Source organism: Paramormyrops kingsleyae, chromosome 19, assembly GCF_048594095.1.
Source record: "Paramormyrops kingsleyae isolate MSU_618 chromosome 19, PKINGS_0.4, whole genome shotgun sequence".
In the NCBI taxonomy this organism is placed as follows: Eukaryota; Metazoa; Chordata; class Actinopteri; order Osteoglossiformes; family Mormyridae; genus Paramormyrops; species Paramormyrops kingsleyae.
In genome coordinates this window covers 10,526,200-10,550,539 of record NC_132815.1, presented here as the reverse complement: position 1 = coordinate 10,550,539, position 24,340 = coordinate 10,526,200, and the positions used below count along the sequence as shown (strand labels likewise).

Sequence of the window (24,340 nt, the reverse complement as noted above, 5' to 3'; positions counted from 1 at the left end):
CCCCTGTGACCCCGAATTGGCCAAGCAGTCACAGAAAATGGATGGTGCTGCTGATTGTTTACAAGCCACTCAATGTTTTCAGTCCAATTTACAGACCTTCTGACTGAATATGAACCTAACATACCGCTAAGATCCTCAGGAGCTGGTTAGCTGAGGGTGCCACTCATGACTGGATCCGACTCCCTGAGGAGGTTAGACAGGCACCCCATCTCGCCACCTTTAAAACCAGGCATAAAACATATTTATTTCACAGAGCCTTTGATTAGCACTGCTAATCAGTGTTGATGCTTTTTCTTTTACTCTTGTTTTAATTGTCTTTTTTATTTTTAGTTTTAATTACTCTTTTTTTGACATTCACTTCACTCTACTCCATTTAATGATTGCTTATATTTGATAGTATTAAGTAAAGCACTCTGAATGACCTCTATGTTTGAAAATGGGCGATATAAATAAACTTGCCTTGCCTACTACTTTTTTTTTTTTTAAACCTTACTTTGCTCGTCTAATACCTCAGAGAGCATGATCTTTCCCCTCACCTTGGTTACATCTGGTCATGCAGACTGCAGTAGTATCTGCCACGAAATACATATTTTAAAATAGCATCGATTTGTTGGCAGATGTTTATATTTAAATGAGTTTGAATGGATGTCCCTGTTATTAAATTTTTGCCTCTTTTGTGTTTTTTTTCTAGGTTACTGTCAGTGGGTGAATATGATTGTCTAATTTCGTTAGCTGTGCACTGCACATGGGACTAATAGTAATTTGTTTTTTTCTACCTGCTATTTTGGGTAATTTATCGTTGGAGGTTCCTAGGCAACACTTATCATTGAGTTGCAGGGTTTCCCATTAATGACGTTGAAATTAGAGTGTGTAATTGTTTGGTTTTTGAATCTCTTTTGTTTTGTTTTTATTTTGTTTGGAATAGGTTTGTTATATTCAGTTATAAAACTGTGTCTTCGTGGTGAAGATGAAGCTAGTCAGTGAAACCCTTTAAAGCTGTTCCCAGATACTTCGTCCTTCCCAGACAAACGGCTGACCAGCACTCGATTGTTGTTGAACCCCCCCCCCCCCCCCCAACCTCAACAGGAGGAGGTCTTTACTTATTAAGGACTAAAGTAACCTTGTAGTAACTTTCAATGGAATTTTATTTTATTGTTTATGTATTATTTAGGGGGCATGCTTACATTGTGATTATTATACTCGGTCCATGTCGCCACTCAGATTATACAATGTGACTCCTTCACCTCTCCTCATTTCCCTTTTCTGGTTACTGTTCGCATGTCAGGTTGGCGTCACCGTCCTCCTGCTTATCTCGGTCATCCTAACTGCTCCTTGGTCTCACTTTTGCCAATACCATTAAACTGACTCTTTGTATCTCCCACCAGTTACCAACCGTTCTGGATTTTGTTTGTATTTTGAACCCCTTTCGTTTCATGCTTTATACTTTTCTGTTTTGATTCTTTTGCAGTTCGGCTCTGCATCCTCATCTGTTCCCTGGGGGAGTCATGGATGTTTTGAAAGGCACTTTAAAAGGAACATTTATCTATCATTAATGGTGGAGCCGGGTGTTTCACGAATGGAGTTTAGGTGTGTGCTGTTGTCTAAAGTACAAAATCAGGAGCCCCCCCCCCGGGATGTGGCACTGTGACCTGTTCCTTTATAGTCCAGTCTCGTAATTCTGAGTGGTTTTGATAGTAGAAAACTCTCCTGTTTAAAATGGCAATGACAGCAGTCCTTGATGAAGAAGAATTATATAGAAGATGGGAGTTGATGAGGTTGAAGTGGGAAATTATTTGTGTTCACTTACTCCAGAAGAAGCGAGACACATACGAGTTCATGCAAAACTACTCAATTAGCATGAAGGGAGTGACATTTTCATTATGATCGCACAGCTGAGTAAACTGTGATGTTTCCATCACTGGTAATTAGACAGATATTTGGGAAGGAGGGGTGTCTGTTAAAGTAAACAGAGATTCATCTGTGGAACACGGACTGAACGTCAGTTGTGATCCATTCAGTTGAGGACATCTGGTTCTGGAATATGTGGATATGGTATTCTGAAAGATCTGTCTTAATCAGATCAGAGAAAAACACAATAGACGATATATATAGAGAGAGATACATATTGTGAGTAATCTATAAATCTTTTAATTTATTTTTTTTTCGTTTCAAGTAACTGAATGCTACATAGATCTTACAGCAACCTGAATAGATTAAACAGACAAATAAGCAAAAGGCAAAGTTAATTTAACATGATAATCTTAAGCAGAGACATTATTTCCCCTGGCTGTTGTCAGCACCCTTCAGACAGGAGGATTTTGACGCTATTTCGTGAAATCTAATCTTTATAATTTAATTTCACGTTATCCTATCCTTAGAACTTGATGCCTTCCCATGTGTAGCTGTTTTTATGAAGAATGCACACATGCCTTTATAAACAGCTTCAGCGAGGGTTTCAACCAGAATCCCCTATCAAATTAAACTAATACTGTCCCCAGCATGTTTGTTCAGCACTTTGTTTTACATATATCCATTTAATGAGTTAAACTAAATTGGAATATTTTATTTAGTGAATAGGCTTTTAAAATAAATTAGCCACAATCTTTATAAGGGCTACAGGACAAAAAGAGCTAAAAGAAATGTTTTCTTAGAGCATTGACTCTGCAGTATCATTACATGTGTTAGTCGAAATAGTGTTATTGGTAAATGTGCAGAAAAAAAAAAAATCTTAATTTCCTACTTGGTTAATTAATGAAAAGCTTCCAGAAGCAACTGATCTCTAGACAGGTCATTTAAAACAGGTTTTATGTTTGATGCAGAAAATGGTTCTGTGCTTCAAGCCATTAGCAGTGTAAGGAGATCCCAGGTGTATGATTTTACTGGGTGACAGAGGGAGAGTAAATTGGGGTAATCAACCAGAATGAGGGTCACTCTAAATATCCGTAAGCCTGGATGGGGCTGCTTGTGGATGTCCTGGGGCAAGACGGAGTCAAGTAATCAGCACGTTCATTTTCTCCACCTGTGCCTTATCATCCGTCCTGTAAGACTGAGTTCTGCTGTGGCCCTAGAAAATGTACCCAGAGAGTACTGGATAGGCAAGTGCCCCATTGTGTCCTAGAAAATGTACCCAGAGAGTACTGGATAGGCAAGTGGCCCATTGTAGTCCTAGAAAATGTACCCAGAGAGTACTGGATAGGCGAATGCCCCATTGTAGTCCTAGAAAATGTACCCAGAGAGTACTGGATAGGCGAGTGCCCCATTGTAGTCCTAGAAAATGTACCCAGAACCTAGCCCTTCCCAAGATACAGCATTCGTTTTCATGTCACGTGTGTGTGGTTTTCCTGATCACTTTATTTAAACAAATCACAACTGTGAGATTCCCATTCCTTTCCTGTTTTGCCATACCACCTGAAACAAGGACAGAATCACTAAAATCAAAATTTGCATGCTCCCGCAATGCTTGACGTATACTTTATTTTTGGTCTGTCACGTGTGCTAAATTCTCCAGATGGCAGATGTGGTCTGACTCTTCCTTCCTTCCACACTTTACTCGAATCACTGATTCTGAATTGCCTCTTATTTATAAAGGTTTTGTTTTGCTGCTTAGTGTTTACAGATAAAGTCAAATGACACTTCAAAAAACACACAGACATTCTAATCTGAAAACGACACCATGTGTGCCAATGAATAGGCACAGACCGTGTATGTTCCGGGGCACAATTTGGCAAGGATGTTGAAAGGGGTTTAGTGACCAGCTGACCTGGAGTTAAATTTTATTGTTTGGCAGAAACTGCCTTATTTTTTCACCAGACATGTGCCTGCTTTGAAGAATCATTGTGATTATTTTCCCATCCTTCAAAGTTGTATAAATAGACATAAGGAAAAATACGGCCAAAAATATGTATGCACTTATAGTTTACATGAAAATTGATTTTTAAATGAATTTTAGTCTAACATAGTATACAGTCATAACATTATCTTTGATTTTAGGGTAATTCCCTCAAAATTGTCTAATCTGTGCTTCAGATAATGACAGCATTTGTAGAAATTGCCTGCAAAAGGTTTTTTGTTTTGTTTAAAGGTCTTGTTTCGGCCATCTTGTCTCGACAGAGATTCACTGTTGTCGAAGAGCAGACGCTTTGTCATTTTGCTGTCATTTGCTGCATAAGCTGTCATGCAAAAATTATTTTGTGAATATGGAGTGCAGAGAGGGTTAGGGTTGGTGAATCTGTGTGATTTTTTTTTTCGTTAGTGGTTTACAGGGGGGAATTAATCATCGATTTGAGTGATATCCTTTCTCTTTTTTTCCCCCCTCATCCGAACAACTGATCGTTATCTGAGCCGCAACAAAAGAAGATGGATTGTGGCAGGAGTGCGCCGAGCGTGTCGGGCTGGAAGGATGCTGCCTCTGCTCCTGACAATAGTAGCATTCCCACCCTCGTTCAGCGCACAGAAAGGCAGCGGAAGCCGGCGATGTAGACATTTTGTTTTATTAACATCGCTCCTCTGCCCGTTCCGTCAGCTGAGGACAGAAGCCTCCTAGTGGCTCATATAAATATGAAATAAATATGTGCATTTTATAGGACTCCTCTGGTCAAATGCCACCGGAGGCTTTACAGCTAATCATAACCCATGCAGATCATCTGGAAATTTATTGACAAAAAAAACTTAAAAAAAAAAAACATTCTTGATTTTCTTGATTGATCCTGTGTTGTTGAGCTGGACCTGGACCTCGTCTCCGAGTGTAATTATTTCCTCAGTGCTGTGTGTGAAATTGCATACGAGACCACACTATAGCGGGAGACGAGCGGCAGTAGGATGTTGGAGGCTTGTTGCCATGACGACGGAAGAGGGACAGCTCTCAGAACGCTCGCGGCGGCGACAGAGGAAGCTGGCTTGCTATAGACCCCACTGTGCAGAGCTGAGGCCGGGACGAGCATCGACGTGCGCTCCGTGGCGATCGTCAAGGGATTCACGCGGAAGGGACCTGAAGCGGGATTTACGGTCCTCCTTTTCTCCTCGGGCTCTCGTTTTTAAATGGTATGTGTTTGTTTTTGCTTTCCATTTTAAGATCTAGAATTTAGGCTTTTCTCCAGCACATTTAAAGGGAAGGAAATGGCCTCATATTATGCAGCGCCGCATGTAAACATTCTTTCTCACGCACATGCACAGGCACACGCGCACGTATATACACACACACACACACACACACACATGCACGTACTCACACACACATAGGCTTTCTTTCATGTAGGCACTTTTATTAAAATTGCTCCGTCGACGTCGCGCATCGGGTCGCCAAGAGCCAGCTGTTGGCCGCCTTTCCGGACGCGATGCGGTCAAAGCTGTCGCCGTAATGGAAATTCATGGATGTAACTATGGTAAATGGAGTCCCCCCCCCACCCCCACCCCATCCCCCCTCCTCCTGTGCTGAATGCATTAGCCTAATGAGAGCTGCAGGAAGCCGGGGAGGGGGTTGGGTTTAGAGTCACGGGCCTGGTGGGGGTGGGGGGGGGTTTCAGGGTTGGCTAACGGGAGACCATGCTTGGGTTTGGGAGAGCCCCCCCCGAGTGCAGGCATCAGAAGGGGAAGGCGAAGGTCTGCTGTGGCGGCGCGGCGCGGCGGTAAGGAGCCCGAGACGAGCCCTCACTCAGCCCCCTGCTGGGGGGTGGGGGGGGTGGGGTTGCCTTTACACACCAGCTTGGACAGTGACAGCGGTGGGGGGTGGTCAGATTTTGGCAGGTGGCTTCTATATTTAGAGATTTTAGTCTGGCTAAGGGGGTCGCCTTTGGTGGGTTAGTCTGCAAACCTCTTTTTGTGACTCTGGGATGCCTCTATGCTCTGTGCCACATCACTGTATCGGCTGCTTTCAGACTGATTCACGGTGAAACGCGCGGTTTTGCCGAAACGTGGTTATGGCATGATTAGGGTTTGTGTTTCTGTGTGTGTTTCTGTGTGTTTCGGACGGCGTCCTCTCACCCCTGCCTGCTTGGTCCTTGTTTTGGTGTCTCTCTCGGCATTTTCTTTGAAGCTCTCTGCAGACCTGAATGCTGCCGTTTCTCCCCCCAGTAAGGCTGTGAAACGCATGGGGGGGCGGTACGTCGATGCAGCCGCTTCCCTGGCTGCCGCTGGATGTTTGTCACTCTCCTGCCTCAACCCATAGGGCCTGCGTTTTGATGTCAGCCCCCCCGTCCCTCCCCCCGCGCTCCGGGTTCACTTACGCAGGTGTCCCGCCCCTGCCTCTCTCTCCAGGTTCGATGAGCATTCCCGCAGCCTCCGTGCAGAAAGCTGACGGCGGTGACATGCAGGAGCCGGTGGTGGGTCCCTCCTTCATCCCCGGCCAGAGGGGGAAGATACCAGGCAGGAAGCGGGGGAGGCCCCCCCTACGCAATGTCCCCAAAATGGATTTTCCCAACCGGTACACAGAGTCGCTGTCACCCCTAAAAGTGCCGAAGAAGAGGGGACGCAAGCCCGGATTTAAGGTCAGTGTGAGGCTGGGGGGGCTTATGACCGGGGGCACTGGGGGGGCTGGAGTGTTGTGTTTCCCCTGGGCTGGCGGCAGGCAGACACCGATCGCAGTGTTGTTTATTTTTCTTTTTTTATGACATCATCGTATTTAGAATCTCCATTCCTGTTTACGTCGTTGGGCACATTTATCATTGAATCATTCGCAGTGTGTGTTTGTGTTTCTCCAGCCAAAGGCCATTTAGACGACATTAATCGATGGTCCGATATGCAGGGAAACACTTGGCCTGCTGATGTAGAGGATACTCTTTATGAAACCCAGTAAAACTGGGTACAATTACAACCCCCTAGTAACCTAGGCAGGGTGGAAGCGCCATAGCAACTGCTACCTGGAAACCACTGTCAGTTTCCCAGCGCTTGGTTCCTGAGAAACCCTGACAGTATGGTGTTGTGTGGTACCTGTAGATACAAGGCGAATTGAAATAGTTTTGGTAGTTTTGGTCTGCCGCATTTTTATACTATATATTAAAATTGATTCCTTTGGTTGACCAAACTTGGTAATGTTATTCATAAACAGCACGCACACCTTAGGATTCTGGATTGCACTCCTTTGTCTGTGGTGGTCTGTATCGCCCTGAACGGGCATTTTTAGGCACGCAGACGGCAGTGCGTGCACTTTCTCTGTGTTTATTCATTTCCCTCTTCGAGTTAATTGGTGGGGCACACAGAAACGAAAGCTCTTTTCTCCACACCGTCGTCTGGCAGCTCATTACTCGCAGCAAAAGGTTGACACATCCTGAAACAGTGCGGGTTCATCGTCACCCCCCCCCAACCCCCACCCTGGCGGTCGACCAAAAGGAAGCAGGCGGGGTGCGCTGGAGCGGAAAGGCGCTGGAGCGGAAAGGCGCTGAGGGCACGCGACCATCGTGTGCCTTCCAGTTTTGCTTTTACTTTGCCGTCGATCTGCAGCCGGGGAGGGATGTCTGTGCCGGCTACCCCCCCACCACCCCTCCCCCACCCCCCCAGCTGTTAGAGAGCGGCTTCTCCTGGTCCACACAAGCTCGTGCCGTTTCTGACAAAAGTCAAGAATGGCTGCTAGCTTTTTTCCATTTTTTTCCTTTTCTTTAAATGAGGGAAGTTGAGATGCGGCAGCGAAACGTTCTAATTAGTCTCTCAACTCATTGTCCTACTTTCGATGCCCAGATTTAGCGGACTCACTAATTCAGCTCTGGATGAACGGTCTCCTGCATCAATCCCCTCTTTAATCTCCCAGCCTCACTGTCCAGCCTTTAATTCCTACACGGGCAGTTTCCATCGCCATCACCGGTTCCACTGGTGGTACTGGTTTGACCAGGCAGCCCCTGTGTGCCCCCACCTGCAGCTGAAGTCCCGCATGGTGATGACCCCGCTGGCCATTTCCCCGCCCAGCAGCACGCCGGAGCCCGACATGAGCTCCATCCCCCAGGATGCCGCCACGGTGCCCCACTCAGCCACACCCCAGGTGCTCACAGGTAGGATAGGCTGCCGATCGCCTGACTCCGCCCACCCAGGGACTCGTGGAGGCCCTGTGACTTCAGTGTGATGTCAGCGTGACCCCGCCTCTGTCTTTAAAAACCCTTAGCGGGGGGTTTTGAACTCACCCCCTTATTGGATTTGTCCGCCATCAATCTCCTGCAGAGGACTCTGTATTCAAACTGCGTCCTGTCGTCCGGCATGGAGATTAAATTTAATCGCCTGACCTTCAACCCAGTTTTATATTTGGAAAATGAAGGGTGCTGAGAAGAACTGCAAAAAAACACACACATTTATCAGGCCTGTCATTTTCCAGGGTCAGAAATAGACGGTAGAAGTTGGCTGTCATGTTCTGTCAAGTCACAGTGTGCTTCACTAGCTTATTCCTGCCTGTAGCGGAAAGATGCTTAAACTATGCAGTATATACAGTAAATGCAGATATTGAGTTAGCTGGTCATTTACCGCGAACCTTTTAGCGCTCATACCGTCCTCCTTCACCTGCCATTTCCTCTCTTGCGACTGTGCAGTCATTGAAGCTCGGACTGTGTGTTTTCAGACTGTAGATTTAGCACAACTCCCCGAATAGAAGTCACAGACCGCAAAAATCTCATTTCAAAATCATTCCAAAACAAACACTGCTAGTGTTATGAGACATTCTTTCTAGTTATTACTTCTAGGGAAAAAATATGGACATCAGTGCTTCTCTGTTTCATTTGCGTTCATTGGGTAAAAAATGATATTGTGATGACTGACTTTGGACTTGGTGCGGGACCAACGATTATGACACCAAGTCTTAAATCCGAGATTAAGAGAGACGTGAAGTAATGCATTAAGCTGAAAGTGGCGCCGACTCCTGACCTCAGTGACAGGTGAATGCGTGCCCCCCCCCCCTTTGATGCTTATTTTCTGTTTTCTCAAGTGTCTCATCACACTGAGATCTAGACGGGGGCCCTTTTCTGTCTCGGCGTGACACCGGATTCCCTTCACTAGGCGTGGCTGCTGTTCGCTCTGCTCGTGCCTTACACGGTTCCGGAAAAGTCTGGCCCCTGCAGACACGGAAGGCGTCGCGTGTTAAGAGTTACATTGGCTTTTTTTTTTTCTTCCAGAATTTTGGCAGGGGTGGGGTGTTACGTGTTATTGTCCATCCGTTTGATAAAATGAAGGAGAGCCAGAGGGTGTCAGCTTAATTAAAGCTCAACCAAACGATTACAAGAGACTTCCTCAACCTCAAGGTCAGAGTGGCTGTCGCTCCCCTCCACTGTGATCAGTCATATTGAAGGAGGCTGAGTGCCCACCCCCCTCCCCAGGAGGATATAATTAAGTTTTTAGGATGAATTACCATCAAGGGCACCAAGGTCCTTTCAGAGATCAGCAGCAGTAGCGCTGCTCAGTAATTAAAACACGGAGCTAAACAACGATGGCGAGCGATCTCTGTCCATGACTGAGAGGCGTCTCCTGACGCAACTATTACTGCAGAGCTGTAACTCTGGAGATGGCGTCAAGGTGGAGGAAGTGAAGTGCTGCATGGCTGCTTGTGGCAAGGGGATCGCGTCTGCTGCCGTCCCGTGACTGAGTGAGGAGGGCAACGGCGTCTGATACCGAGGGAGCGTGTTTCCTGTCTTCACGCTCTGCCCCTCGTGTTTCTGCTGCCGTGGGCCCGTGACCCGACCGCGTCGTGTATGCTGAGCTCCGGGCTGGTCCTGGGTTTTAACACCTGGCCGCTTAGCTCTGTAGAGCAATGGCAGAAAATATCACCAACAAAAAGCGTCAGTAAAACAATTTGTCTGTCTTTGTCTCATGGGAGCAGCTAAGCTCCTCCCAGTCCCAGAACAGGAACGTGTGCGTATACTCAGGAAGGTGTACACACACACACACACACACACGCACACACACACAGGTTTGTAATTATATCTTTGTGGGGACTCTCCATTCATTTCTATGAGGAAAACCCTAATCCCAACATGATGACCTTAACCCCCTACCCAGCCCTAAACTTAACCATAAGTAATCAAACTTTTGGCATTTTTACTTTTTTGATTACATGCACAGATCTTTGTGGGAACGTGACAAATGGTCAAAATAACAGGTTTTTATCACACTGTGGGGAACATTTGGTCTCCACAATGTAATATAAACATAATCCACACACACAGCGGCCCTGTCACTCTGTAAACGCAGTGACAGTCGTCTGTTATGTGTCTTGAGGACGTCTGCTTGTGTAGCCGCTAGGCACAGCGCCACCTGTGGTCACGTGCGTAACTGCTGCACGCATCAGTACAGGCAGGAGGAAATCCTGCTGAATGAACAGCAGTACAGGAGGGACAAAGCAACGTTGCTGCGGGGGAGGGGGGGGGGCTGACGGGGGAGGGGCAGCCTGTCGCCCTTATTCTCGTCTTCCTGCTCTCCATCTCCTGAGCTTCCCAGTCCAGTACCGGCGTGCCAGATGTATGCAGGAACTGGCATTTGGGTGCAAGCGGGAATTTTCCGCCGTAGGATTGATTCAGTCGCTCCAGGTGGTTTGTCCTGGGGGAGGGGCCGTGCTTGTGTTCCTAACAAAAGGCCTGTTTTCTTGTCTGAATACTAATAAATCAGATGTCTGCATTTTCCTCCACGGGGGTTGCAGTTTAATTGTCTTTGTTTCCTGGGAATATGTGCTTGAATTCAAAATTAAGAGTCCCGGTGCTTTCATAAAAACGCACATACTGGGTAGCGGCGGTACGCCATGGGCACGGCCCCCCAGCAGCCCCTAGCTTGCCGATATGCTGTGCTTTCCGCTCCCGGATTGGGCCCATAATGTTCCATCCTCTATTCGCTTTCACATCTGTCTGTTTGCCTCCTTCTCTCATGGGCTGCAAGCTGCAAAACCAGAATTCATCTTTGCGCTCTGGACATGAAAAATGCATTTTCTGAGCACCGGTCATGAATGCTCAAATATTTGAATGTCCATCACAAATATTTGAAGCTGGAAATGAATTTAAAATAACAGCTGGGGAATTTCCAGCATTCGCAAATTAATTACGAGCCTTTGGAATAATGCGGAAGATTCCCTTTTGGCTCTTATTAAGGCAGGCCGGACTGAAATATAAAAGAATTTGGCAGAATCGCAGTATGTTTGAAGATTGTATAAATGTAGCCGGTGCGGGAATACTCTCTCTGTCCTACAGATTCTGCCTCAGGTTTTTTTCCCCCCCCGTTTCATTTTACATGTCATGTTTGAAGTGCATTTCTGAAATTTACACCATTTTTTAAAAAAAGCTGGAGATCAGCCTGAGGGATCGAATGGCTTTTCGCAAATTGACAGCGTCTCGTTTCTTGGATGAAGGTCGTAACCTTTTGACCTTGTCCAAGTTAAAGATGATGTGTCGTTATGATGTCGTGCTGTATCCAGCAGGTTGTTATGCAGAACCATCATATTCACGTTGAATTGTTGGGTGTCTGCTTTGAACCTATAAGCCTTAGTCAGTGTGGGACTGTTTCAAAAGATGATAAAAGATGATCGGTTTCACTGATTGTGGTATCAGCAAGTCATATACAAATATAAATATATAATGTGTGTGTGTGTGTGTGTGTGTGTGTATATATATATATATAAATACCAGCAGTGCACATTTTTAGATCTTTGTGTCACACTGACTCCAAACACGGCAACGTAATCTCTGTAATACAATGCATGTTCTTTAAACGTGATTTTCCCGCAAAGCAAAGTGTTCACAGGGCACAAGGTCGCCATATCCCATCCCAGGGGGGCCATTAAAGGCAGCTGATCTGTGCCTTGGGGAGGCCACTCTGCGGGGGGGGGGGGGTTCTGTAACCACGGGTAACCGTTTAAAGGGACAGCATGTGGCAGTGGCAGGAGCACGCTGGGTAGACATAGGTTTGTTAGGATCCTTCCCACGCTTGCCATGCCGCTCATTCTGGTACACGCGTCTGGGGGGGGGGGGGGGGTCTGCGCTCTCCTGAGCTTTCACCGCTTATGGGCTGCCGGGTCTCGGCTCATCGACAGCCCTCCCATCTACCCTCTCATCTCGCTCTGATGTCGCGTATGGCTGTGAGTGTTCTCTGTTGGAGGGCACCAAGGCGCCTCTCTGGAACATTCTGTTAAAGCCTTCTTTAGTCTTTATAGTTAGTCTGTCTGTATGAAAGGCAATTTGTACCCAAGGAGGTTTGTGGAAATACAAAGAGCTTCATCTCTAGTCCTCACAGGCTGATGGTCCATGTTTTCAGCTCCACTGAGGTCTTCCCCTGATAACCATTTTTTTCCCTTCCTGCACTCTTGTACACTTTCTTAGTTATATTTTCGCTACTCTGCACCCACTGCAATAATTAAGCCTTTTGGTTTGATTGAGCTGCTGATTGAACTAATCACCTGGATTCTGGATCCTGAATCGGACTTTGATCAGGCTAGTAAACCTTTTGAACTTTATTTAAGAATGACCGAGGACCCCTTATTAGCTGAGATGATGCATTCATATTTTCATCATTACACACATTTGATTTTTGCATTATTGAGAAATCACATTGCAGAGTTAAGCAGGATTTTCTCTGTTTGGTTTAGTCAGCAGTTTTAACAAAACAAATGGTTAATTACTTAAGAGGCCAGTTGGAGCACAAGGCAGTACCCTGCTGTCTGTGGGAATCTCTGTAAAACTTATTTAATCGTTTTATTTCTGTCCTGCTTGTGAGAGCAGTTCCTACGTTGCTGAAGTAAAATGCAGAGGCGATTTAAAATAAGCGCTGGCGTATACTTATAGATGACGACTTAATTGTGAAAATTAGTGAATTTCTGGTGTAAAGCTCATAACGCTGTAAACACAAGACAAGCCCAGTGGAATTGCACTAATTTTTCATTCTTATTGCATTCTGTCCCTTTGTAAACCCTAGTATGGCTGCTGTTAAACTTTGGTGATGTTTGTTAGTGGTAATCCAGTAAATCTGTAAATTACCGTGTGTGATTTTTCATGCACAAGCAAGGTAGCACGTTTATGATTCTTAAGTATTTTTGCTGCAACTTGTGGCCTCTTGTCCAATGCCTGACCTCTAATATCTCTGCGTTCTCTCCCCTCCTTGTATTGTGTCCGCAGTCTGCATTTATATAAACAAGCAAGCCAACACAGGTCCTAATCTTGACAGGAAAAAAGTGCAGCAGCTCCCAGACCACTTTGGGCCGGACCGCCCCTCCGTGGTTCTGCAGCAGGCAGTGCAGGGCTGCATTGACAGTGCTTTCCAGCAGAAAGCCGTGTTCTCGCTGCTCACGCAGGGCTACGGCGGCGAGAAAATTTCAGGTACGCACCCCCCCTGCCACTCCACCAAGGCACAATCGCCTCTTTTTACATGCACTTTTTAAAAATATTTTTTTATGTGTTTTTCATGTTAGGCTATTTTTCTTACCCTAGTAAAAAGGGGGTGTAACGGTACATAAAATTCACAGTTCAGTACAAACCTCAGTTTTGGGTTCCTGCTTCGGTGCAGTTTCAGTACAGCAGGGAAACCAGATGTGTTTTGAAATTTATTGGTAAAACTGCAAACACAATGAAAAACAGTTGTATACGGCAGTGCGTCTATCGACGTGCCTGAATTAAAAAAAAATTGTACACCATTAAAATTATACATATATATATACACACACACACTGTATATAACATAAACACAGTGAACTACTATTGAGTATAGTTACATATCTTTAGCAATATACAGCCCCATAGGCGTAATTTAATTTAATTTAATTAATTTATTTATTTGCCCAGTCTGAATTTCCTGGCACATGTGCATTAGATGCCACCGGGACATGAACTTGTCTCTGCCTTGCTCTGGTCGTACACACACTTGGATGTTCTCGTCTCAGAAGGACATTGGATGTGCTTCCAGCAACATATCTGAGTTCGGTGTAACAGAGCCGACAGACAGTCTCGGTCTTATCAACTACTCTCTCTCCAGTGTTGGTGTAATTTATTTGGAAACCAGTGCGTTTCCAAATCAACGACTTCTGACTGACTGTAAACAAACATCAGCTGTAGCCAACTCATATCAACTAATTGTGAATTTAGGTTTCACCTATGTCAATAAACATTAATTTCATAGTGTGTACTGAATCAAAAATGAGGTACTGAATGCTACACAACGAATATGTGTAACGTTACAGCCCTACTTGTAGTTAAACAAAACTCATTGGTTGCAGTGATGGAGGCCATTATTAAACAACCATTAAACTAGAATCCCGTATGCAAGGCCGTCTGCAGGAGGCATGGGAGAGCTGTGTGTTTTTATATTTCTATCCCAAAGGATCTTTCCTGCGTCCTGCAGGTCCGCTGGGTTTGCTAGGCACCTAGATGCCAACTGGTAGCTACGCTAAAAACAATCCACCCATGTAACGCAAGAATTCCGTCGCAAATCCGCGAGTCTTAAGAGTCAGGCAGCAGTCTTATCCTGTAGCTGTTGGGTTGTAAGATTAGCTTCATGGGAATCTTACAACAATAAGCATAGACCCTTGCTAACTTAAGCCTCGATGTTAACATTTTCTCATTAAGAACTTCCAGTCCTTCCTGACGTAATTATGAATAATTCTATATTTATTTAAAGTGATGTATTTGTTAATGTTTCAGTACGGGGGATTTGTTATGAATATTTACAGGAATGATAGCTACCTCCTGATAATTCAGTATTGATGGACACCTGACATTAAAAGTTCAGTCAATACTGACATTCTGTAACTGCCAATATTTTTGAAAATAAATATGAGTAGATTTATTTATATATAAAATGCTAACTTGAATTGATTTGAGTTCTTATTAATAGTTGAATTATTTATTAAAATAAAGCTGAAAGTTGCAAATCATTGACCTTGATGGACCCAATCTCACGCCCAGTGCTTCTTGGGGGGGGCTGTGGGCCGCCGTGTAGATAGCTGGGCTGTTCGCGGTTACTCAGCATGAATGGGTGCCTGAATATCACCCTCTCTGAACCTTGGGAAGTCTTCCGTTCTTAACAGTGTTTTGTGTTCGATTAAATGCTTTTTGTCACAATATTGAATTCCATGCTTAATCACCGATCTCACAGCTGACATTTCAGTCCGCTGGAGAGATGAATTTGCAATATACAGTCTGCAGCTCCAGTCCATAACTACTACACCACCTGTTGACCAAGAAACAAGTTGTATTGTTTACCAGATCGGGGGGAGGGACGCGTACATAAATCATGTTTTTGCAAAACTGTTCAATTTTCTGTGCGTATTTTCCAGTAACGCCCCCCCCCTCCCCGAGACTCACTTCATCATTTATTTTGTCGTTCTGCTTCCAGCCACATTTGATGGGAAGCAACACCTTCTCAGTCTGCCCGTGGTGAACAGTGTTGGCTATGTGCTACGCTTCCTGAAGAAGCTGTGCCGCAGTTTGCACTGCGAGAACCTCTTCAGCGACCAGCAGTTCGTGCGGCACCATGCCGACAAGGGCTGTGAGGGCAACGCGGCCTCCAGTACGTGCTCCGGCCTCCTGCTCCCCTTCGCACGTTCACCTGCGGGGGAAAAATAAAGACATAACCACATGTACATACATATACAGACGCTCCCCGGGTTACGATGGTCCTTGTTACGATATTTTGACTTTACGATGGATATTCCAATTCCATTCTGTTTTTCACTGTACATTATTCGATAAATTACATGAGATACTCAGCACTTTATTATAAATTAGGCTTTGTGTTACGGATTCTGCTCAACTGCAGGCTAATGTAAGTGTTGTAAGCATGTTTATGCTAGGCTAGGCTATGATGCTTGTTAGGTGTACTGTATTAAAATACATTTTCGCCTTACGATAGGTGTATCGGGACGTAGCCCAGGGAGCGTCTGTATACACATTGATATATACACATTAAAAAATACAACTATACTTTATAACATACGTAATTTCAGAGTATAAATACTTTTTGGCTGTAACGGTCCATAAGTTAGTACTGTATTATGTATCTATTGTAGATGTTTTCCTGCAAAAAAAGACATTAACTGTAGCTGGAGAGTTTTTGGTTACTGTGCCCTGTAAGTCGTATTAGCTCTCTGAGCGTAGTGACAGTGCCGTAGGATGATGTAGGACTGGTCATAGCTGTGATGCTGTAGCTTTGTGTACAGAGTGGTCCTACTAGCCTTGCTGACATCAGCCGTTTTGCTGCGTTTCACCGGAGTTGATCATTTGTCAGGAGTAAAAAATGCTGCCAGTTTGGTTCTTAGGCTTTGCACCCTGTGATTATTTCTCATCATGTTTTCTTGGTTGAGGTTGAATTGGGTGAATTACGGCCCTTGACATTAAGATGTTCATATGCTTGGGTGTATGACTGTCACGGTGCCTTTATTTATCTATTTTTTTTTAACCGTCCAGGTTATGAGTCTGTGAGGATCCTGGGGGGGAATGAAAACTGTTTCCAGGAGAGTGACATGGTAGCTTGGTGGTTCGGAGTCCAGGAACTAGGGTTCGATTCCCACCAGCAATCGCACATGTGGAGTTTTCATATTCTTCTTGCATTTATTGTGGGTTCCTCCAGGTTCTCTAGTTTCCTCCCTCAGTCCAAAAATATATTCTTGGGTGAACTAGTGTCTATAAATTGTACATAGAGTCCAGGTGTCTCCTGCCTTGTACCCTGTGCCCTTGCACTGCATAAGAGGCTCCTGAAGTTGAATGGAGATCTGAAGCAGAGTACTGAGATTAAACGTGTACTGTTCATCACGGTACACCCTGACCTGAGATTCAGCCTTGCTACCATGCTTTTTCCTTACAAAGTAACTAAAATAAAACTTCCTGGGCTTCCATAAGTTTAATCTGAAACCGTAATTAATGCAATGAGGAATGGTGAACCCTGTGGTCTCTTTAGCACGTCAGCGAGACACCACGACGAGAAGGGGCTGCATGCCATGGCTGAAATGCGGCGTGGCTGAAATGCGGCGTGGCTGAAATGCGGCGTGGCTGAAATGCGGCGTGGCTGAAATGCGCCGTGCCCTGCACGCGGCTTGCTGCACTCTATGATCAGTTTGCCGATCGCCGGCTCTCTGTGGATGTTGAAATCATGATGTGAAACTCGGTGGGCCATAAGACCTGCCACTCCATAAGTCAGAAAATTGCTGTCTCATGCTGTTTGGCTCACAGCAGGCTCACATGCGGGATGGAGCTCTGTGCTCCAGATCAGCACATGCAGCTGCATGTTTCCGCTTGTGCCTCCTGGCTTTTGTCTGAAAGATTCATAGTGGGAATTAATTTATTGTATTTTGATAGAGCTACGTAATGTTTGACGACAGAGCCGTGCCCTTAAAGTTCATGTTTGTTTGGGTAGACAGCACCCAGGCATGACCCTGAATGACTGCAGCCTGTTGCTGTTTCGTTGCCGTGGCAGCAGTTTCCATGGAGATCAAGTCTGGCTTGTGCAGCAGCGATGTTCCCATGGGGGAGGACCTTAGTGACTGCAGCCTGTGTTCTCTTCTGTGTGTATGTGGGGTTAATAGAGGCATGGAGGCAACATCCTTAAATAAAACAAATTATTCAGCATCATTTCCATAGCACAGAGCAATTTCCTGTTATTTTTTTATTTTTCTGCTGAGATAGTGATTCTCTCATTGGTGCAATACTGAGATACATTCCAAAAATGATAATTAATGAAAAATCAAGCTTGCTACTTTGTTCCTTGGAATAAAATGGACTGAGTTAGTAAATATTTGACAAAGACTGTCTGAGCTCAGAGACACATGGAGGTTATGTTGCATGTGTTATAGACTGACTATGGGACCCTGCTTTGAGGTTTTCACTTATAGGTCACATGTTTGATCTTTGGTTTCTGCTGGAAATTCTACCAAACAATTTTCTTAACCACAAGTGTTTCTGTGCACCCGTGATTAACTGCACCCAGCATAGTGTGAAGCTGACAAATGGTTACTTCCGTTCCAAGCAGCGGTGGGCTAAATAAGAAGGTTTAAGGGTTAGGAGAGCAAAGGTGTGTTTAATACGTTCTAAGATTCTTTTTCAGTAACGCAGATCCCTTCAGCTCCAGTAAATGAGATACACAAAATGCTACAGTTTCCAAATACAGTGCATGAAATAATTGCCACTGCGTTTACCAGATCGTTGAACAAAGATGGCTTCCTTGTTGCACACAGGAATAAGGTAACACTTCGTAATTAAGTACGGGAACAACGTTTGGAATTCAGTGCTGTAGTCAATATGCATTTGTGAATACATTTAATAATACAAAAATAAGGTGAAAATTAAGAGTGGCTCACATACTTGAAACCTGATTTAAAAAAGTAAAACACACAAAACAGAAATTATGAGTGAGTGACTGATTTTGGTTGAGGAAAATTCTCAGTGACAGTCACAGATAACGATTTTTCTCATATGCTCATCATTAAAATTGAGAACAATGTTTTCCCCCACAATTTAAATGTGATTCAGAATAAGGCTACGTGTCATAAACAGATCAAACAGAATGCAGAATAGATCCCCAACATGAAATGCACAGTAGTATGGTTCAAATGTGCAACAAAAAGTCAAATATTGGTTATGGAATAAGTTGTGGAGTAGGTGCTCAGTAAATGCAAAAATAGAGATAAAGCAGTGCAAATGAATTCTACCACAAGACAAGGCACAGAAGGAGGGCTGCTCTTAATTTTGGACATGAATGATCTAAAAGGTCTACCAGAAGGTAGTAGCTGAAAGAGGCCTTTGCATGTGTCTGTGGTCAATCCTATTGGCACATTTGGGGATCCAGCTGAGGAAAGGACAGTACCAGTTATCTTAGAGGCCTTTGTTACGATGCTCTGTCATAGTCATTGATAAGCCTTCGTGATGAAGTGATCTGTGTTAATGTGTCATTTTAGAGATCTGCAGATATTGGTTCCCAGGAATTTAAAAGAGTAATTTATGATTGTTTGTTGGTCATTGATGTAGATATTTTAACTGCACTGAACTAGAGGTCACTGTTAGCATACCAGGTCACTGCTCTGTCTACTTCCAGATGGCATTATGCTTCTTCATTACCAGAGATGAGCCCCATGATGGCGTCATCTACATATTCTGGGATTTTAATGGCGCTGAGATGTCAAACTATTTGTGATGCAGGGAGAGCAGACAGCCCTGTGCGCCACCTGTGCTGATGGCCTGACATCTGCGTGACAGGAAGTCCAGCGGCCAGGAGTATCAAACTGAGCTGATTCCCATAACCATTCGTTTGTTTATTGGGTCGAGGGGGGCAGTGGGATTAAAAGCAGAGCTCCTGCCCATGCAGTCCATGTCCGTCACATATGTGAAATGCTTAAAACACTTCATAGTGTTGAGTTCAGTAACATTGGCTTCTGTTGCAAATTGTACCTTATAAGACCAGACTTGTAGGGAGGTCATGTGACCTTTGTCGTGCCTTTAAGTACCTGAACTGCACAGTCTGCCTGCCTTAATGTGCTTAATATAGAAACTTTCTTGCTCATGCATGTTTTTAAAATTAACCGCAAACACTGCCCCCATTTACATGATTCATTTAATTTTAAATGAGTTTAGAAAAGAAAGGTTAAGTAGGTTAAGCATAAATTATTTAAATATGGTGAGGAGAATAGTAGTTACAAAACTATCATTAGTTCTCGTACACCTATGCTTCTATTTACTGGAAAATGTAATAAGCGAAACCGTTCTATGAGGCCAAAAGGGGTTTAGTGCCGCAAATGGTTTATGTTAATTAAGACACATCTGCTTGGTTAATAATTGCTTAAAACGTTGTCAAGGTCATCATCACAAAATACGGTTATTTAAATATGGGAAGCACATTGAAAAGATTAGCAACTAAAAGGTAAATCGAAGATTATTAGTGAAATTAAATGAATCAGCACACACATGACCTGATTGATGAGTTCTAATATCCATTCAAGAAAACAAAACAAAAAAACAAACAAATGCGGTATCATGACCGATGTCGGCAAACCCATTGATCGCTTGGGCTCTATCATTCTTTGTCTCCTTTATCCTGTAACAGCTAAAATCTAATTATATGGCTAAAAAGCTAATAGCATTTTGAGTCCTCTGGCTAAACCATCAGCTTTAATGGCAGCTCTTCTCAGCAGGACCAGGCCTTTATGTATGTTAGACTAGTGCTTCCCAGCCCAGTCCTCAGGGACCCCTAGACGGTCCATGTTTTTGCTCCCTCCCAGCTCTCAGCCAGACGGTCCACGTTTTTGCTCCCTCCGAGCTCTCAGCCAGACAGTCCACGTTTTAGCTCTGTCTGGGGGTCCCCGAGGACCGGCTTAGGAAACACTGTCAGACCATACAGACCCCACCTCATACCTGCTCTTCCCTCCCACCTTCCGTTTCACACACAGCAGACACCTCCATGCCTGAGGACTACCTTGTTGACCCGATTGACTCCAAGCGGTATTCGGTGGACCCCAGCGACTCTGCTTTCAACACCATGAATTCACCCTATCCGCCCAAGCCGTACGGCTACCGTGTGTGCCAGCCATTTCCAGGAGGCTCCGCCCCCCCAGGCCTGTGCAGACAGACGGCCAGCCCCAGCACCTTCCAGGAAGGAAACAGAAGTGGTGAGATGGACAGGCCAATCGAGCCATTGTGTCTCATAGTGACCCCTGCTGGACAATAAAATTTTATATTTTATAAAATACAACATATTGTTTCTCTTGCTATACACACAACTTTAATAGATTACAGCTTTGTGTGTGTGTGTGGACACACCCAATACCAGTCAAAGGCTTGAACACGTCAAGCCACCTACAAAGGAGAGTGAGAGAGAGTTGCATCACATGACCTGCCCAACTGGCCTAGACACTGTAGAAATGGTTTTGGAGACGTTTGACTAGAAACTGAAGGAATAGCAGCCAAAGCATGCTCAGCATATATGGACCTCCTTCAGGACTGCTGGAAAAGCATCCCAGGAGGCCACCTCATGAAACTGGCTGCCCGGCCCCTGGAGTAATTGTGGTTATGGGTGGGATCAATCTGCCAACCACAGGATTTGAAACAGCAACCTTCTGAGTGAGAACCCACAGACCCAACAAATTAATTTTTTAAAATACTTTTTTTGGTAAGGGCATAATTCCATATATGTTATGTTATAGTTTTATTGATTATAAAACTATATGAGAGAATAGTACAGTTAAACCTTTCCATGGGTAACTTTTGACTGCTTGTGTGTTTGTAAATCATATTTATTGAATAAACTGTCCATCTCTATCACATTAAGAAATTAAGGTACAAAAGCACTTCTGTTCTCCTGAGATTGAACACACCAGCCAAGCTCATCTCGGGTCCTAGGAATTCTTTCATGACCCTGAATGACTCAATGGGCTCATTTCTCTTCTCTGCAGCCTACAGTCCCTCCCCGGAGTCCCAGGAGTCCAAGCCCCCTCCCAGTAAAGACCCTTCCACCTGGACGGTGGAGGACGTGGTGTGGTTCGTCAAGGACGCCGACCCGCTCGCCCTAGGCCCACATGTGGAGGTCTTCAGGAAACACGTATGTCACCATGACACCAAATCTGTGATTCTAAACTATAATGCATGGACAGCATCTCTATCCTAGTTCCCGTCACAATTAATCATAATAATAATGATCAAAAACATATTATGTTTTAATCCATTGATATAGCTAGATCTTCTGCTAGACCCATCTATATTAAGCACATCACCCTGGGGAGGGCCCCTTCTAACCACCTTTTACGAGTCCTTGAGCCCCCCCCGCCCCATTTCCATCTGCTCCTGCTTGCTCACCTGGATGTTCCTCCTCCGTGTTCCTGGCCTGCCGCCGACTTCCTCCTTCTGCCCGGTGACCCGCCTTTGCATCTCTGGCAGGAGATCGACGGCTACGCACTGCTGCTCCTGAAGAGCGACATGATCATGAAGTACCTGGGGCTGAAGCTGGGCCCGGCGCTGAAGCTGTGCTACCACATCGACAAGTTAAAACAGGCCAAGTTCTGAGTCTCCTTTGGTGCTGGAGGAATCCTCAATCGTTAGCATTAATTCACGGTGCGGTAAATGCATATGTACTGTTTTTTTTATGTTTTATGGAAGGACAAAATTTTAAAAGTACTTTTTATTTATAGAATCTGCAGATGTTAAATTCAGTGGCTGTCACACAACACACAGAATTTTACAAACATTCTCTCGCCAGCCTAGTGAGACGTCTTGGGGTGCCTGTGTGTTAGCGGTGAAGAACCATGCCCACAATGGGATCATAGTATGATAAAAGGCTGGTTTTAAAAAGGGGGTAAGAGCGAATGGCAACTTTCAGAGGAAGTTACAATATAGAGAAGAAACTGTTTGTCAAATATACACAAAACTAACATAATGACCTCCTGCCTGAATCCAGAGGAGGTTCACACAGATGTTCCTTGCCCTTGTATCTGGGATGTTTTCCAAGAGGCTTCCCACTCTGCCTCTCTGCTACCCCCTACTGGCTCAGTAAGCCATAACTGCTCAGGCTCACTGTCCCTATCTCACCAGCAGCAGGTCACCTCTCTTATTCACCAGCAGGGACCACTGTCGTAGGGCAGCTAGACTTGTAACAGGGCGGCACGCGGCCTACCAGGAGATCTGCCCAACAGATCAGTTAGCCTCAGCCCAGCAGTAGCAGAAATGGGTAAATACAGTATATTCACAGCCGCTGGAATCAGCCGGGAAGCTCACAAAGCCGACGCAGGAGCAACACACCTGATCTGATATGTACATGTGGTTATTCTCAGCTGCTTGGTTTACGACAGGCGACCTCACTTGGATACAGGAAGATAGAGACGCGAAAGATAACGAATCGCAAAGCCAGTGTGAGATGCGGTTTATGACATCAAAGTCGTCGCTGCAGTCATCGTTAGGACCTCGTGCCGTTTCTCTGGCTATAGATGTATGTGAGAAGCTTCTGAAGGCTTGCCACAGACTCCACAGTGTCCAGCTACGCCAGCCCATTTCAAGAAAACAATCACTCAAGTGGATGATTTTATTTGTAAGATAAGTAGTTTTTAGACACAAAAATGTTCTGGTACCTGTTTATTATTATTATTATTATTATCAATTATTATTATTATTACTACTATATTTAGAATTTTGAAAATGGTATACATTTGAAGAAAAAAATGATTAAGTATTTCGTGTTTGAGTATTCCTTGTCTTTCAGGTGACAAGGAAGATGGCGAGGGAAGCATTTTTAACGTACTTTGGTTTTTTTTATAACATATGCAGTATATATGAGGTTAATGTTTCCTTTGTATCCAAGCACACTTGTATATACCACCATTTTAAAGTGACAATGTATAATCATAAAGATATGGTACAAGCCTAACTTTAAACAAAACAGGTACTGTTACTAAACTGTTAGATGTTTCCGTGCGATATCTGCATTCGCCTACGTGAACTGCATTTTTTAAAATAAATTTATCGCGGGCCATTCCGGTACACCTGGGGCACCTACGTAGCTACTTTGACATCCTCCATACTTCTCCAAAAACAATCATAATAACTCACAGGGTTCAACACTATCAACACTTCAACAGTAGCAATGTTTGTTTCCCCCCCCCCCCTTTTTTTATGTACGGTTTTGGAGGATTTTTCAGCTATGAGCTGCCATGTGATTTTTCAAAATTCTTCCAGCTAGCTTTAAACGCGAACAATGCTTCGCCATTTTACCGGAGACGCCTCAGTCCTCCACGGCCTCTCCATCCATACGATGCTAGTCTGTGCGGAGGCGTTCGGCTTTGCTTGTGTGTTGCTGTGTATTGCATTTCTGTGTTTATCATCAGTGTATCCTGATGCTGCTTTCTAAGATGAATAAATGTAAGCCAGGACTGGAGGAAAACCAAGCGAAGAGTGTATGTAGCTACAGTGGAGTTTTGAGGTATGTTACCTGGAAGGCTGCTACATGAATCATTCATGTTGGTGCTAAATTTTAAAGTGTGCTTATTCCTTTGGTTTGCTTTAGTGCTGTGCAATTTCGTGTGATTTTACAAAAAAACCAGACCTGCATATCCTATGTAAGTTATAAACAGAGCGTTATAGTGTATGAATAAAGCATTACACTCTATTTTTTGATCCTGTTCTTTTATACCCAGACTGGCTGCCTCCACTATTCACTTCTAGTAATATTGTGCAGAGTAATCCCCCTATTATTATTCATTTTTATTTCTTAGCAGTTCACCAGTAGGCACAGATAGCTACAGAGATGCCCACCGCATTTGATTTTATAGTTTTACATATTTTGGTAACAATGTACACAAGCAAATAGGTTTAAGGGCCTCATAGCTTTGAACCAGAAAACATTACAGTGCTGATGCTGAACCAGTATTTCATGCTGTGAAACAGTATTAATGTCCTGAGTCTAACGACTTATTAGAGCAATGTTACAAATACAAGTG

General features: G+C 44.4%; 1 protein-coding gene across 8 annotated transcripts in view; it reads left to right on the top strand.

Moving 5' to 3' along the window:
* Positions 1-24,009, top strand: part of scml4 (Scm polycomb group protein like 4) — a 43,679-nt gene extending 19,670 nt beyond the window's left edge. For 5 of the 8 annotated variants that reach the window (XM_072702708.1, XM_072702706.1, XM_072702705.1 and 2 more), the window contains exons 4-10: positions 6,253-6,482; positions 7,847-7,976; positions 13,059-13,259; positions 15,271-15,444; positions 20,309-20,527; positions 21,311-21,456; positions 21,792-24,009. In XM_072702708.1, coding sequence (XP_072558809.1) covers positions 6,253-6,482; positions 7,847-7,976; positions 13,059-13,259; positions 15,271-15,444; positions 20,309-20,527; positions 21,311-21,456; positions 21,792-21,917 — 1,226 coding nt within the window. In that variant the 3' untranslated portion in view covers positions 21,918-24,009. Of the gene's footprint in view, positions 1-4,115; positions 5,041-6,252; positions 6,483-7,846; positions 7,977-13,058; positions 13,260-15,270; positions 15,445-20,308; positions 20,528-21,310; positions 21,457-21,791 lie in introns of those variants that run through there. The other 3 variants (XM_072702712.1, XM_072702710.1, XM_072702711.1) reach the window with 3 other exon arrangements.
* Positions 24,010-24,340: the final 331 nt, after the last annotated feature.